Source organism: Lolium rigidum, chromosome 7 (assembly GCF_022539505.1).
Source record: "Lolium rigidum isolate FL_2022 chromosome 7, APGP_CSIRO_Lrig_0.1, whole genome shotgun sequence".
NCBI classification, from domain to species: Eukaryota; Viridiplantae; Streptophyta; class Magnoliopsida; order Poales; family Poaceae; genus Lolium; species Lolium rigidum.
Genome location: NC_061514.1, coordinates 351,398,796 through 351,415,247, shown reverse-complemented (window position 1 = coordinate 351,415,247; position 16,452 = coordinate 351,398,796). Strand labels below are relative to the sequence as shown.

General features: G+C 45.2%; 2 protein-coding genes across 2 annotated transcripts; one reads left to right on the top strand and one right to left on the bottom strand.

Annotated features, from left to right (window-relative positions):
* Positions 1–11,813: 11,813 nt before the first annotated feature.
* On the top strand, positions 11,814–13,052 carry LOC124678447 (vesicle transport protein GOT1-like). The gene is made up of 5 exons (XM_047214339.1): positions 11,814–11,935; positions 12,011–12,091; positions 12,186–12,283; positions 12,385–12,466; positions 12,648–13,052. Exons 1-5 carry the CDS (start codon positions 11,900–11,902, stop codon positions 12,684–12,686), a joined length of 336 nt encoding a protein of 111 aa, XP_047070295.1. The 5' UTR covers positions 11,814–11,899; the 3' UTR covers positions 12,687–13,052.
* A 519-nt stretch (positions 13,053–13,571) lies between these two features.
* LOC124676930 lies at positions 13,572–16,055 on the bottom strand. The gene is made up of 2 exons (XM_047212942.1): positions 15,474–16,055; positions 13,572–13,986 (listed from the first exon to the last, which is right to left on the bottom strand). The coding sequence occupies exons 1-2, from the start codon at positions 16,029–16,031 to the stop codon at positions 13,900–13,902; spliced, it is 645 nt and encodes a 214-aa protein (XP_047068898.1). The 5' UTR covers positions 16,032–16,055; the 3' UTR covers positions 13,572–13,899.
* Positions 16,056–16,452: the final 397 nt, after the last annotated feature.

Sequence of the window (16,452 nt, the reverse complement as noted above, 5' to 3'; positions counted from 1 at the left end):
GAGCTTTCCTTTCGGTTGAAACCTTTGCATTCCTTTCAAGGGGGATACCTTGAGATAGACAAAGTCTCCAATCTCGAAGGTCATCTCCCGAGCGTCTCTTGTCGGCGTAGCTCTTCCGTCTAGACTGCGCCGTCTTGAGGTACTCTCGGATCTTGTGTACTTTCTCTTCGGCTTCACGAAGAACATCTGGGCCAAAAACTTGGCTTTCTCCGACTTCCGACCAGTTCAGGGGGGTACGGCATTTCCTTCCATACAAGGCTTCAAAGGGGGCCATCTGTAGGCTGGCTTGGTAACTATTGTTGTAAGAGAATTCTGCGTAAGGTAGGCAGTCTTCCCACTTGGATCCGTATTCCAGTACGCATGCTCTAAGCATGTCTTCCAGTGATCTCGGTTTACTCTCTCGGTCCGTCCGTCGGTCCGGGGGTGATAGGCGGTGCTGAAATTCAGACGGGTTCCTAATCCTTCGTGCACTTTCTGCCAGAACCTTGAGGTGAACTGTGATCCTCTATCTGACACTATCGATTTGGGGGTTCCGTGCAAAGCGACTATTCTGGAGATGTATAGTTCAGCTAACTTTGGGCCTTGATAAGTGGTTTTGACGGCGATGAAATGGGCGACTTTGGTCAATCTATCGACAACTACCCATATGGAATCATTGCCCTTGCTGGATTTGGGCAGTCCGGTGATAAAGTCCATTCCTACGGAGTCCCATTTCCATTCCGGAATCTGAAGGGGCTGTAACAGTCCGGCGGGTCGTTGATGTTCGGCCTTGACTCTCTGACAGATGTCACATTTGGCGATATAGCTACCGATCTCTCTCTTCATTCCGTGCCACCAAAAAACTTGAAAACTTGAGTAGTGTTGAGGGGGTAAAACCAACAACACTTTTTCATTCATACCAAACATCACACATTACAAAGCTAACACACCGTTGGTTTTAAGAACCATTCATTCGCTCTACGATACAAGGGGATCCTGATACAAACTCTTGCGTAGGTGTGAGTTCTACTAAAGGGATCAAGTGTGCAAAATTTTAGGTAGAATTTCAAGGAAAAGTAGAGCATGGACTTCTCCTTTTGAAAAGATTTCAAGGATAAGAGAGTGAGAATAAGTTTTCATAAATATTCACTTCATTGGTTTTGAAACTAAGTTTTTCAGACGTCCATTCTAACTAGGGTCTCCTAAGGTCAAACAATGGCTCGATACCAACTTGTCAACACCCGGATTTTTAAGTCCGGATGCCTATTATGTCATACATCGCAATCCCGGGAATATTGTTGTTGCGAGGCATAATAGTTAAGTATCACGATCATCATTCATTACATACCATAATTCTTACAATCTTGGAATCACATGATCCAATATTACAATAATAGTTGAACTATTGTTTCAACACACATCACAAATACATAGCGGAAGCGTAGTAGTAGTAGTGGACTATCTAATCCACGGGCCAACGTCCGACGTCGGAAGATTCCCTAGTTGTCGTAGACATCTTGGTTGCTTGTCATCTTGATAGTTCTGCTCCTCTTCATAGTCCGGCCATTTGAATAGCCGGGGACAAAGCCGTGAGTACTTTAAGTACTCGCAAACTAATACTAAAGTAAGTGCTAGACATTCTAGTATGGTTTGCTAAGCTCTAGTTTATTTGCATAAAGCTAGTTTTAGTTCACAAAGTTTGAGAAAAGCTTATTCAAGTGCTAACTAACTCAAGTGGGAACATTAGTGTCATTCCCACCATCCAGGTGGTGATTTCAATTCAATTCACGACAAGTCATTTCACCATCACCTTTCAACATCATTTTTCAAAGATATGACATCGGAAACCGTATGGCCTTTCCAACCGTCCGTAACCGTGGACGCGGCTATTCGAATAGGTTTACACTCTGCAGAGGTTGCACACTTGTGCCACAACATTTGATTTCATCCGTCGGGATTTCCCCGAATCATCGTAACACAGTACGCGGATCATCAACCATAACCTTTCACTTATAAATCCTAGTATGAGCACCTCTCCCCATGAGCTTGGCCTCCCGGTGAAGACCAACTGTCAACCTGGGAACTGCACGGGGCTTGGGCCGGACATTCACCTCGTTTCACGTCATTTCTCATCATTTCTTTTGTGGTAGAGGCAGCTTTCGGCATAACCCCGATGACGCTTGTTTAGAGGGAACCCATACTAAGACACATAAACTTCCAGTTAAGCCCTACCCATAATCAGGTATTGTGGGGGTACTTGATAATTGGAAAGGTATCGCATTCAAACCAACATCATTGTTTTATCAAAAATCACCATCTTCTCTTGTTCATATTCACCTTCAAAAATCATTCAATGGAATGCATCATCATTCCAAGGTTTCAAATTCATTTCAAAATCACATTGTTCCCATCTAGAGTAGTCAAGTTTTAATTCATTAGCACTAGCTCTAATCCATGAGGGGTGCTATCTTGCTTTGCTTGTTAGAACTACTTCACTACTCTAGTAACCAACTTGTACTTTGACCAAAGTTAACTATAAAAGTAACTTATTGAGAAAACAAGTAAAAGCTTGTAAAGTAAAAACTTGGGATAGGCTTATGTAAGAAAAGGTAAGAGTCATGGTGCCTTGCCCCAAGGGGCTTTGCACTTTTCAAGAATATTAGCTTGCCTTGGTGGTTGAGGTGATCAAAGTGGTCTTCTTCTCCTTGAAAGTAGACTTCCTCCCCCTCTTGATACTCCTCGGTACTAGCGTCTAAAATACGAATACGAGGATACAATCACCAAACAATTCATGGGCTATTCTAAACATCACATGTATTCACACAAACTAATCTATTCACACCATTAAAACAACTAGGGTGTATTGGTTGTGCTGTGTTTGAGGAAAAATAATTTCCTCTCATTACATATGTAAATGATAGTTTCCATATAGTTCTTGAGGAATAATTTCCTCTCATTGAATCTTCTTAAGATTTAACTTCTCAAACAATCATACATGAAATCATGTTGACCTAAGTCAACCATTCATCATCATCATTTGAGAAAATGATTTAAATGAGGTAGAATACCTCATACTATTTAACAATGCCTATTATGATTTAAAATCACCAAGCATTTCATTTGAAAGTATTTAACCAGGGGTCAATACTTCATATGAAAGTATTTGTGACAAGATTTAAATGAAGTGAAGCACTTCATATAATTTGCATAATAGTTTTGGATAATATCAACTAGATAAACTAGCCATATTGTCCATTAATTAAACTAGGGCATGATCATGCAAAGTGACCACACCATTTTCTTGCATAAACAATTAGTGTAAGTCAAATTTGAGCTATTGGAGTTGGAATTAACTAAATATCTATTTTGGTTGATTTTTAATAATTATTCAAAGGCAGAAAAGTCACTGTCTTGTTTATTTTGCTACATTAATTCTACAACAGATATGGGTTTTAATCCAATTGCATTGTGTAGAGAAAACTCTAAGCTTTCCAAACATATAAAATTTGTAAAATTTGGTCAAGTAGATTTGGAGTTATTCAATTTTAAACACAGCATCAGTTTGCAATTTATCTAAAAAGAATTAAACGAAAATTTGAATCAAACGGGGGCGGGAAACGAAGTGGGCCGGCCCAGCTGCTGCCCGGGCCGTTCGTGCATGGCGCATGCACGTCGCCCGCGCGCAGGGCGCGCAGATCGTCGGATGACGATCCGACGGCGCTGGGCCGTCGTCTTCCTCGCGATTCTGCAACCTTGCGGGGGCCGTAACTTTCGCCTCGGAGCTCGGATTGCGGCGGGGTTGGTGGCGTTGGAAAGCTCTTTCCAAGGGCTTCAAAGTGGTATAGGTGTTGGAGGCTAGGGTGGCGAAAGTTTGGGCGGTTTTGAGGGTTGCCGCCGGTGCACTCCGGCGAGGTTTTGGGGCCGTGGAGAGGCAAGGAGGGAGGAGGAGAGGCTCGAGGAGGGAGAGGAAGATGTTTCTATGTGTGGTGGTGCTGTCCAAGGCGAGAGGAGGGGTGTCTGGTGGTGTGCTCAGCTTCGTCCAGGGAGGTCTCCTTTTATAGGCGAGGGAGGGTGCTGAGGGGCAGAGACGAAGTCGACATGCGCGCGGCGTCTCCGGCGGCTGGTCGAGCTAGGCGGCGATGCTGTCGGGTTCTCCTCGTCCAGGCAAAGCTATAGGTAGCAACGGCACGGTCGGGCGGCTTCTGTGGGCGGTGCATTGCGTCCGTGTCTGGCGCGGCTCGTTCGCGGGATCGTGTCGTCGTCTCCGGCGGCGGCGGGCACGGGTCTGGGCTGGGCGCGTGTCTGGCGGCGTCGCGGTGTCACGCAGACGCTCAACGTGCTCGCAGGGGGTCCTGGGCGTGTGCGAGGTGGCCAGGCGAGAGGTGGCCAGGGCGTGTCTGCGGCGCGCACACGTGCGACGCGAGCGGCATACTGGCCGCCATGGGCGCACGCTGGTCTGGCCGATGCAGTGCTCCTCCTCGACATGGTCGGTTGCTAGGTGGTGTAGGAGGTGAGGTGGCGTCGTTTGGGCACGGTGGCCGTGGGCGAGGAAGGAGGAAGAGAGGGGAGCTCGACGTGGGGAGCATGGCTCGGCATGGCCATGTCCATGCATGGTTAGCTCCCTTGCTAGGGTTTCTATTGGGCATTAATTTGTTAGAGGGAACCAGGGGACAAGGTAGATTAGAGTTGGGGTAGATTAGGTGTGTAGAATCACTATTTGCAATAGTTGCAAATAGTGCCCAATTTTGGAATTCACAAAATTGTCTAAATTTGAAATAATTCAAATGGTGAAAGTTGTTGAAATGTGAGTGTGGAGATAAGTTGTAAATGACCAGAGGTGAATTGAGGTGGTGGTGGAAAAATTAGAATTCAAAAATTGGCCAAAATGGCTAAGTGGAGATTGTTGCACTTGTTAAAAAGTTAAGACTTTGGATGAGCATAGCTATTGATCAAGGATGAATTTGGCAGGGTGATCTTCATCAAAGTTGTTCACCTTGATGTTGACTTTGAAATGGTGCCAAGAGTTAGCAAGAATTGGTTTGGGAAAATTGAATTGCAGGGGCTCAAAGTAGTGATCAGACTAAGTTTGGCAGATTTGGCCATTATCTCATGTGAGTGGGAATTGTGTTTGAAATTCATTTGAATTGTGAACCTTTGATTCCAAAAGTTGTAACAAGTGTTTAATAACATTATTCAACTAATGGTGAAGACCAAATAGGTCTAGGGTCAAAATTTATAAAAATACCATAGGGCATATGTGAGGTTTTCTAGGGTTTTTCAATTAGTGGAGTTTCTTCCTCTTTGATTTATTTGGTTGGTGATCTTAATATGATCACCCTAGGGTTTTAGAGCATATCAAATACAAGTAATAACAATCATCATGGCATATCACTCAAATGCACAAGTCCTATGCATGGTACTATATGCAAAATAGGAAAGTTTTTGTTGGTTTGAAATTTTGCTTTCTGAAATTCTCTAACTTTCTTTTTATTGAAATTTGGGGTGTTACAGGGGGCGATGGCCCCCCCTACACTGAAAAATTTCATAAATATATTTATTTATTTTAAATTTATATATCTTACATAACGTTTAAGCATGATTAGTTTTCTAGGCACCTTAACAATCTCAGTCAAGCTTCACACATAAAAAACTAAAAAAAATATTATTCAGCAAGATAAATATTAAGATAGTGCAATAACAAACTAAATAACATTTACGGTTGAAAGATTCATGGTCTTCAGAATATTGTGAAGATGTTTGAGACTATTTATTTCTATTGATCGCACAAACTATATACCATGATTATTATTTCTACCAATAGCTACTTGTGTACATGTGTATTGTTTGTGAGAAATAGAAATAATCACGGAAAAAATTATGAGGGTCAGTGTTGTTCTGCAAATTTGAGAAGGAATCGGATTATAGGCACATTAAACTACAACTTTAACCTTCCATATTTTCTAGAATTATTCCAAACTCTACTGCTTTTTTCGATAAAAAAATATAAATATAAATGTAGTAAGTGTACAAACAAGTCTTGGACTAGAGCCCCAACTGTTGAGGGTTCGGGGTGAGCGCCCCTCTGCCGCGCCCTATGGGCCGGCCCTGCAGCCAGCGTCCCAAACATCCTGACAAGGACTTGAGGAGGTGTGAATCCTGCGTCAGATTTCTTTGTGCTGACGCCTATGTGCTTCATGGATCGATCGATCTGGCCGGCCGTGTGTTATACACACATGAAATAGCAAATCTGCTACACTAATCTACACCTACACGTGGAGTTTTACGTATGTCTTACGTATGCCAATCTAATCTGAGCTGGAGCTAATCCGAAGAGTTGATGTGAGCCTCCGCACGTGCAGAAAGAAGCCACGACATAGGGAACATAAATTACTACTAACTAGATGATACCCCGCGCGTTGCTGCGGAATTATCAATAAACATTTTAATGATGAAAGTTGTTCAAAAATCAGAAATAGTAATTTAAGGAAGCCATGTAAATTTAGAGCCAATGATTCCAATTATGGGGCAAAATCCAATGCTACTGTGTATTCTATCCTATAATTTTACAATGTGCACTATTTTGGTCAATATATTGCTAAGTTGAAAATCGGATGAAAATAGTTATCATGCGAGTTGAATTGATAAAGGATAATGTGTTGCGTAGAGAAATGCTAAAATACAGAAATTTGGACAAAGTCGTGTTTGATATGGCTAATAATTAGCAGATTTCATATAAATTTTGTATGATACAATGCATCAAAATGTAATTTGCAAAAAAAAGATGTTTGTAAGTAAATAATATGACCACAATACCCATATATATTGAGTTAATGCATTCTTGACAGTATGACCTGAACTCTAAGACTCCTGCTCTGCATATATTGTTAGAATCATCAAAGCTGAGTTTCACTTGTAAAAACCTACTTAGAACACTGACTGTAAAATAAATTGTCAAGAAACATGTTGTCTAACAAAAATTTCATCGAGTTAGTGCGGTCTTAAGAGTATGACCTAAACTCTAAAGATGACTCATGCTCTGCATATATTGTGAGAAGCATCAACCCTGAGTTTCGCTTGTAAAAACCTACTTGCCCAATACAGATTCAGTTTATATGGTGTGAACAACCGAGTCTTAAACCAATGCAGCGTCGATCATCATCATGCATTGATGCTTTCTGTACTGTTTAAATTGATTAGCGTTGGTCACCAATTGCAAAATAAATCTACATATGAAGGCTGTAAAAATTAAGCTTTCATCCTTCTCCCGAAGTTCGCAACCTTGAGCCGAAATAAATATCATGCTAGCACACCAAATCTCTCTTGTACCTAGAAGAGAACGGCAAAGGAAATACATTGGTAGTCAAGGAGAGGCTGAAGCAAGCAACAAACGGCAGAGAAGAAAAAAGTAGTCTTGCAAATAGTAAAGTTTGTACCTTGGCTAATTATTCTTATTGAACTGAAACAAACGGCAGGCAACCTTGCCTGGCTAATTCTCGTTGAACGCTCCGATAATCAGCCATTTCCTCAAAACAACATGCCCGCACCTGTGTCACTTGTCATGCCGATCATCCAACATGCCAAAAAAAGCAAAAAATGAAACAACCTGAGATCGAAATATTTAATCGAAATTATGTAACATCGAAGATTAAAGATTAGTGGTCAGACTACCTTGACATCTCCCGATCACTGCCACCACAGAAGAATGTCAGCGGCCAGCACGTACTTGTGGCGGTGTATACCGCCTGCAGGGACTAAGGAGGAGGCCTAGGTCTTAATTTATACTCAGAGATGAAAAGGAGACAATGGTGGATTTTCTCTAAGAAAACGCGCTGATCAATGATGAATCGGTGGCAGAGGAGTGGATACATGTGTTAAATCGATTGGATTGAAGGCGGAAGACTCATTGTGTGCCCCAAATTAATTAGTGGGCAAAATGTGATTGTATTTAAACTACAACATGTTGGACGGTGGACAGACTCTCCATGTCCGGAACAAATGGATGTTATCTGACCAGGCTACCGAATCCAATTGCTTACAATAATTCTGATATTGTGGCTCATTCTGAATTCTCATAATGTGGCTCACTGTAGGAGCAGAAAAATAGCAATTAATGTTTGCTAGTGGGGTGAGACTATGAGGGGACGGTGTGTGTAGTAAGAGCATCTCCAGTCGTTAGAGTCCCCGGGCAAAATTCGGATGGAAATTGGTCCGGATTGAATCTATTTTTGGCATGGGGAGCAACAATTTTCCAGCCGTTCCGGGAAATTTGCGCGGGCCAGAGCACGGAACCTTCACTGACACGCGGACCAGAGCGCGGAATTTGCTCCATCCGAAGTCCCCGGCAGCACCCCGGGAAACCGAGGATGGCATGGGGAGTCCGGACGGATTTAGGCCTAAATCCGGACGAAAACGAGAAGTTGGGGGCGTGACTGGTCCATTTTCTTCCATCCGGATGAAAAAAAGAGGTCCTGGAGGCCTTCCCGGGGACATGGCTGGAGATGCTCTAAACACCACTACCGGCGTTAGATTATTAGGCTACTCATAGTGGGGTGTCTTGCATGTTACTAGTCCATATTACTACCTTCATAGTGGAAAATAACATAGGGGTGATATCATGCAGTCTCATTTATTAGTTTGTAGATTCATTTTTTCTTGGGGTGTGTGATGTTATGGCAACATAGCTAGTGTTTTGTAATAAGGGCCAAACTACCCCGTGAATATAGGGCTATAAGTACTCGCTTGACTGCTCCTTCTAGGGTTATACAAACATTTGGAAATTCTTCTTGAGCTTAGCTCCTTCATTCCTCTAGGGTCATGAACTCTATAATCGATCTACCGAGACTCTACGTCGCGGTCTTTCACGTTTGATTCTATCAGGGTGGTTATTCGAGCCATCGAGAGTTGAATTCGTCTTTGTATGGGGTTGTAGAGTGTGTGAGTCCATCATGTTCATCCCTCTCCCCTTCTTTCCCTTGATCAATTTGTGAGATCTGTTACCCAAGTCACATCAGCTGGCCACTGGTCCCATGACGACCTTGGAGAAGCCTGCACAGGAGGGCTTTGGTGCAGGCGCACGCGAGCGTTGTGGAGTCGTCGGCGGCGTGCAGGGTGCCCCTAAGCGAGCGTGGACTCCCGTAGATGCACGACAAAGCATTGCCACTCGCTCTCCTCCTGCCGCTCCGAGGCAGCGATGCCAAACTTTACATCCGCCTTGTCGAACAGATCAGATGACTGGTACGGGATCTCCGCCTCCATGCCCAAGGCGTTGGCTTGCTCCTCCTGACACGTGAGGAGGCCGAGGTAGTCGGTGGTATCGTCCCGCGCCTCCTTGCTTGGGATATCCTTGCTAAAAAAAGCTCCCACTCGACCGTGAGGTCCTCCTCCTCCACCACCTACACGATAGGGGCTTGACCGCAGTCAAACACTATGGGACCCACTCCAAATGCATGAATGTGTCCCACATCGCGGAGTTCAGGGCGCAGGCGGGGTCTTCCCGCATATCCGATGACGATAGGATCTGGTGACGATGCCTGATCTCGTCGCATCGCGTCCGCCCTCCACGCGACACCGGCGACATAGGCACCCTACGGGCGCTGAGGATCCATCAGCCGAGAGGTGGACGTTGCTCCACCCTGTTGGCGTGCTGGTGTAGTAGAGCGCCGACACGACGTCCACGAGGATGTAGACGCGGTTGCACTGCGGCTTCTCCTTGGCCCACGAGGACCCGATCTCGTCTTTGTGAATGGCCACCACTTGCCCATGGCTAAACTGAAGATAGGAATGACTCGGTGTGACAATGTAGAGAGGTGTGTGAACTGGTGAGCGCCGCGGATGCGATCGCCATGAATGGCGCCGCTGGACTCCAAGCACGTGTGGCATCGATGACAGTGCAGAAGATGAAGCAGACCATTGATGATGGAGCAAAAGCTAGCGCGCACGTAGAAGCCAAAGCAGGCACGCAGATGCTGCCTGGCAGGCCCAGGACGAAGGAGGAGGACAAGTGCACAATCCACGCAGACAATCCCAACCCAAATGTGGGCTTGGAATGGGTCGGTAAGTGCGTGTAGGCCCATTTGCGTTGGGCTACTGGGATGGGTTTTCATTGTCGTACTTTCTACGTGGACCAAAATGGGGCCGCCTCGGTCACTTGTATCGGGCCGGGCCGCCCGGTGAAGATGCTATTCTTCAGAATATTGCGTAGGCCAGATTTTGCTTATGTGCAATGGATTGATGCATTAACAAAGTAGCACCTTTGTGAAGAAAAAAAAATCCTAAAGAAAGTGAAGGTCAGAATACAAATGTAAAATATCAAATTAAAGCTTCCGGTGTCAATTCAAGTGTGCTAACTAAGAACTCCTTAGGACACTCCACGTGTACACGCACCATTGGCCGAACGCCCTCATCGCCCGAAACCCTCGAGCCGAAGGGACGTTGTACTTCAGGAGCAAGCTATCCAGCGCCGGGCCGAAGATTCCAGTACCTTTGCTCAGCGCCGCACAAACCCAACGGCCGTTTTGAACCGGCCGCGGCCGTCCGATCGAGGCCTCGGCGCACGCGCCGGCCGATCCGACGGCGCGGGGCTCGCCTCTGGTCCCGCAATAAGAACGGAGCAGAGGCATCATCTCTCTGCGAGAACCGTTCCGTTCATTCGAACCGACCCATCGCCGCCTCCTCCGCTCTCCTCTCTCGCCACTCCCCGCGCTCCTCCTCTCGAGTTCGTCCCCGCCGGCTCGCGATCGATCCGCGGAGCCGCGCTGTTGCAGGAGCCCGGAAGAGGTGCGTACGGGCGCCCGTCGATCGATCGCCCTCTTCCCCCGGTTCGTGTGCGTTTCGCGAGGTGTTTCGATCCGGCCGGAGAGATTTGTGGTCCTTGGCTTTGCGAGTTTGATTTCCACTGGGGTTTCGGTGTACTTATTCACCGAGGCTTGACGCTGCGGCACCTTGATCTGGCCATGGTTCTGACTATTGCTTTACCTTTCGTCCCAGTTGCAGGCGGTGGCTGGCTGCTCGCGTTGCGTGTGCCGGTGTGGCGGACGGCGGAAGCGATGGTTTCCTTCGACGTGAGCGACCGCAAGAGTACGCGACTCCGCAACCACCCGCTCTCCCTCTCCCTCCCCCTTTATCTTCCTCGAGCAATTCATGGTTTCGTTCGGCGCGAGGTCGATTGGGTGGTGTTTGATACACTGGTGTGAATTTTCCGTCGGAGATTTGTGCCCCTAGGCTACTCTGCTGCGGAAAGCCGTAATAGATTGAGATGGATTTTTTAGTTCTGACACCATGATCGAATCCTGTAACGATTAATCGCGTCCTTGGTCCCCCGCTACGAATACCCCACTGCGTAATTCATCTCTAATGAGTAATGAGTAATGGCTTTACTAGCATGTATTCTCGTTTGGTCTGTAGAATCTCGCCCCAATCCAGCGACGTTTTCTGTCAGGACTAGGGATCCGTTTAGTGTTTCTTACTTGCCATCAGCATGATGTAGTCGCATAATGTTTTGCGCTACTGTTAAATGTGGCAAACTATGCTTCTGCATTGGCGTCTCTATAGGACAGTGTTAATGAACTTAATTCTGATGTTTGGCTGATCTAGGGGTACAGGATCAAATTGGGCTTAAGAACATGGCATCTGTTCACAATAAGAATGACCTGTGCACGTGTCAGTATTTGATCATTCGTTGGTGAATAAACTGTCAACTAGATATAGCTCTGTAGATTCATTGGTGAGCAGGTGGTGGAACTAAGCTACAGTAGTTTGCTAAATTTGGTTAAAATGTCTCTGTAATTTAACTTGGTGACACTGTCCTTGCTTGTCCTGCACAATGCGCCTGCACTTCTGAACTTTTGCTCCAACTGTTCCAACAGAGATTGGGCTGGGCTTGACTGGATTTGGAGTTCTCTTCTCGTTTCTTGGGATCATCATGCTGTTTGACAAGGGGTTCCTGGCAATGGGGAATGTAAGATCACCCTCCTCGTTGTACTTACACTTCACTGCAGCCTACTCCTTTCTAATATCACCATGTCATTGTCAGATTCTCTTCGTGTCTGGTGTTACACTAACCATTGGGCTGAACTCAACCGTACAGTTCTTCACCAAGCCTAAGAATCACAAGGTCCTGTACATGTAACAATGCAAGCTCAGTCATCTATCCAAACTGTTCAGTTCCAGTTCAGTTATGAGCTAACAAGATTCACCTGAACGTGCAGGGTTCAATTGCTTTCGGGATCGGCCTTTTCCTGGTCCTTATTGGTTGGCCTGTCTTGGGCATGATGGTGGAGTCCTATGGCTTTGTCGCGCTATTCAGGTTCGTAAATTATGTATTGCGCTTTTACATGATCATCTGGAAGCTGGTTTTCAGTGGAACTTTTGGCCACTGTATCTGATTGCTGCCGAATTTCGACACAGCGGCTTCTGGCCTACTGCTGCTGTATACCTGCAAAAGACCCCCAGCGTTGGTTGGATCTTCCAGCACCCTATTGTTACTTCGGTAAGACATTATGTATTTCTTCTTTAAAGCTTTACTGTTACAACTGGCCTGCCAATTTTATTGTAGTGTAATCCAAATTTGTATGAACATTAATTTGTTTGGATTGGCGAGTGCCATATGACTGAATCTAACTTCTTTGTCCCCATTGTTCTTACTGATGTTTTGTACTCGCATTTCGCAGCTGCTCACTCGGTTCAGAGGAAGACGAGTCCCTGTGTAATCGCCGCGCTGCTGCAGAAACAATACCGTAGAATGCCACTGCCAGATCGCCTGTAAAAAGATAACATGTTGTTTTGCTCCACTTGTTGTTTGATTCCTTCTGTGCTGCATGTGAATCTTGCTGCGCTGCTACCAGTGAATTTGTGCAGATCTCTTGACTACGTTCGATTTTGTTTGTACAAAGCATTTGTTAGTGCTTGTTAAGGAGGCGAATAGGAAGAGCTGAAACTATCTCTCTTTTCTGAATGATGATAACGATGAGTTGATTCGTAGACTAGTCGTTTTTTCACTGATGTATATTTGTTAGACATTGATTTCTGTTCCAAGTGTTCTGTTTCAAAGGAAAGGAAAGAAAAACTTACAATTAGTGCATATGTCCCACTGATTTGATCCCCCAAATCCGATATTGTAATGCTAAGACACACTATCATATTCAAATAAACTGCATGTATTCACAAGCCGTGGAGATATCTAGCTAGCGCAATACCACCAAATTTTGCTTACGGCGTAACTACATAATCAATCAAGTGACACTTGAGAGTTGCCCGAGAATATTCACTTCGGGATTGTGTCACAACTTGGACTACCATTTTCATGTTCAAACTTTCAAATTTGGAGGCAACATTCAAAAGCATACACAGATGTTTTTTTATTTCTTTCTTCTCCAGTGTCCTCAGTTTCCATGGCACTCCTTCGAATTCAATATGTTCTGTGCATGAAAACCTGTGGGCTCAACTTACCATGAGTGACCCATGCACCACTATCCCTGCACAAGTTCATTTCTGATTGCATCGGAAAAAATATGATCGCATAAAATGTACTACTAGCTGGGATCAAAGAAGTTAATCAAGGGTTCAAGGTTCAGTGAACCCATTAAGATCAGAACTGAAAATATAAATTTTGCATATATTGAACTGAGTTCAGCGTTAATTTGAATAAAAATTTTGACAAATTTATAACTGACAATGTGATCACCAATCTATTTACAGATCTTAGGAACAAACTGGGACCAAGAGCTGATTTCTTGAAGTTTGCTCCCAAGGGCTTGCAGTTCTCGAATTACACGAACATCAGATATATTGAAGATCACGCAACTAAGCTATAATTAGGCTACACAATTCTGGAGTACTTCCTGATAGTACAACATTCTGTATCTTCCTAACCGAAGTGCTATACAGTATTACAACCAAACGTCTTCCACGGTGAAGCAGCACCTAAGAGTTTCTCAATATTTTAATTGCTTCACTCCCAGTTCTGATATCACTCAGCAGAGCAATTTGATGTAGAAGTTGTGCTATCCTCTGCAATAAAAAAAAATGTAAAGAGGGAAGCAAATCGAGAAAAGGAACATATGCTCAGTAATCTGCTGAGTACCAAAATGCATTTTTAAACCTTATTCACGAGATTTTAAAAGAGCAACAGTACATGAGAGTACATGGAGAAAGATACAGTCAAGTGACAACAAAATTGTTGGCAGTTTGTTACCCAATGCAGATTTTCATATTTGGAAATGCAGAAATGCATAAGAATACATAATGAAACCTTCAAGCACTAATCTGTGGACAGATTATGTTGTGGGTCATCATAGGAAATAAAGGAACATCCAGCTTCCAAAGTTTTAGAAACAAAGCTTGTGAATAAAGGAAAAACTCTTCAGTAAGTTTCAACTGAAGAGTACATGACAAGGTACACACTAATTAACAAGATAATATAGGCTACTATGGAAAGTGCAATTTATTTGGAACTTGTGAAACATGGCAAAACACTATCTACAAGAAGTATTCTACACCATAGCACATTTGCTTCCCTTAACCATGTTGAAGTCTATGGGGATTGCCCAACCTTCTCCATCAGTTCAGACTTTGATTCTATCGGTTGGTGCATGAAACAATATGGTATCTGTTGGAGCACGGAACTTAATATGGTATCAGAGCAGAGGTTTTGGGTTCAAGTTGCTTTCGCAATTTAGATTTTTTTTGATTGCCCTTTTATGTCCACGTTTAGGCCTTATCGAGCCACACATAAGATGGGGTGTTGAAGTATACGTTGCTTAACCTTCTTCATCCTCGGGCTTTTGGTTCTACTAGTTGGTGGACTAAGAGGGTGTGAATATCAACTACGTAACACACCAAATGTCCAAAGACATTATCTATATGTATGCCAACAGTGAATGGAGTGAATACAGGATATTATATGCTCATCTCTGGGTTTTCCCTAATATCAACCATTGTAAGAACAAATATAAAAAATCACTGCTAGCTTCCCAAACATCCATCTTTAGTTTAACCCAACACATCAATGCAATCTATCATGTACATCAATGATTCACAAACTAGTTGGAGCGTCAATGAACAGTGGGTAGCGAACCCGTAGCCAATCCCTGGCCCAAACGACAAAGCGATAGGGATCAAGGAAGGTGCAGTATATTGAGCGGCCTTATAGTTTGGAGGGATGTCATCAAACCATATCAGTTACCAATGATGCCAATTATCAAGGAAATCCCTTGTGCTCAATCAATTAAACTTCCCCAGAAATCGAATTACTTCAAACCTACATTGAAGATTTGAAGCATACCACCAGCTACTAATGTTGACAATTACCAACAAAATCTCTTGGGTTCAACCAATTCAACTTCCCCATAGATCGACTCTCTTCAACTTGAAGACTACATTGATACAGTACGTGTCCTAGTTCTGGGGAAAAAAAGAAGCATTGACCAGTTCTAAATCCGCCAAACACACGCAGATTGCATTCACATCATGACCAAAGGCTGTAAAGATCCACAAACCTTATCCTTCTCCTGCGAGAGGAGGACGAGGAGATCCCTCTCCCTCCTGTCCCGGCGGCGCACGTACAACAGCGCCCCAACCACAACGGCGGCCGCGGCCGCGGACCACACGGCAGGCCTCACCGCGGGACATCCGCAGTCTCTGTGCACGAGCACGGATCCGGCGCCGGCCGCCCACGCGCGCCTCGCCGCCGCGCGGCACCTCCCCCACCCCCACAGCCACTCGTCCTCCTCATCATCATCAGTCTCCTCCGCATCCTTCTCTTCCTTGGCGGCGGCCTCCTCGGCCTCCGCCTCAAGGCCCAGGCCCTCGTGGAGGCGCGGGGGGAAGATGGCGCAGTCGTCGAGGCCGCCGTCGACGGGGGAGGCGGCGGCAACGCTTACGGTTGGGTGGACGAGCTCCCAGGCGTCGGAGGCGGGGGCAGGTGGGGAGGAGGAGGCGAGTGAGGAGGAGGAGAGCGAGAGGGTCAACGTCTTGGGCTTGAGGAGGAGGTGCGGGTTCGGGGAGGGGAGGAGGAGCGGGTGGAGCGCGGAGTAGGGCGAGCCCGGGGCGGACATGGAGGTGACGAACAGGGACTGCGGCGGCGGCGCCGGCGCCGGCGCCGGCGGCTGAGGCCTGTCGTCCATGGCCACTGCTGCAGCTGAGCTGCTACTGGGTTTGGTTTTTCGGTTATCTCGAGGCGTCTACCAGAAAAAAGGTTGTCCTCTCATGCGGTGCTTGAGAAGTTGACATGTGTGGGTTTGTACTTTTGTCTTGTTTATTTTTTATTTCTACAACGCCACAAACAAACCTTGATTTTCAATGCATTCATATATCATCGATATCCAGCAATCTGGTTAAAACATGGCCAATTCTCTCTACAAATATTTAGTTATCTCATATCCAAAACGAAATTGTTAATGTCGTTCCGACTATGCCACAAACAAATCTATGGATTCGGTTTCCACAAATGTTTGCCCTACCACTCAGTTATTGGCT

What these genes read in the sequence shown, in the direction of transcription:
- LOC124678447 (XM_047214339.1), top strand. Translation starts at nt 11,900, where the DNA reads ATGCTGTTTGACAAGGGGTTCCTGGCAATGGGGAAT. An exon ending in CCAAGCCTAAGAATCACAAG is followed by an intron (nt 12,092 to 12,185) that starts GTCCTGTACATG and finishes CTGAACGTGCAG; the next exon opens with GGTTCAATTGCTTTCGGGAT. An exon ending in AGCACCCTATTGTTACTTCG is followed by an intron (nt 12,467 to 12,647) that starts GTAAGACATTAT and finishes CGCATTTCGCAG; the next exon opens with CTGCTCACTCGGTTCAGAGG.
- LOC124676930 (XM_047212942.1), bottom strand. Translation starts at nt 16,031, where the DNA reads ATGTCCGCCCCGGGCTCGCCCTACTCCGCGCTCCACCCGCTCCTCCTC. An exon ending in TCTCGCAGGAGAAGGATAAG is followed by an intron (nt 13,987 to 15,473) that starts GTTTGTGGATCT and finishes TTTTTATTGCAG; the next exon opens with AGGATAGCACAACTTCTACA.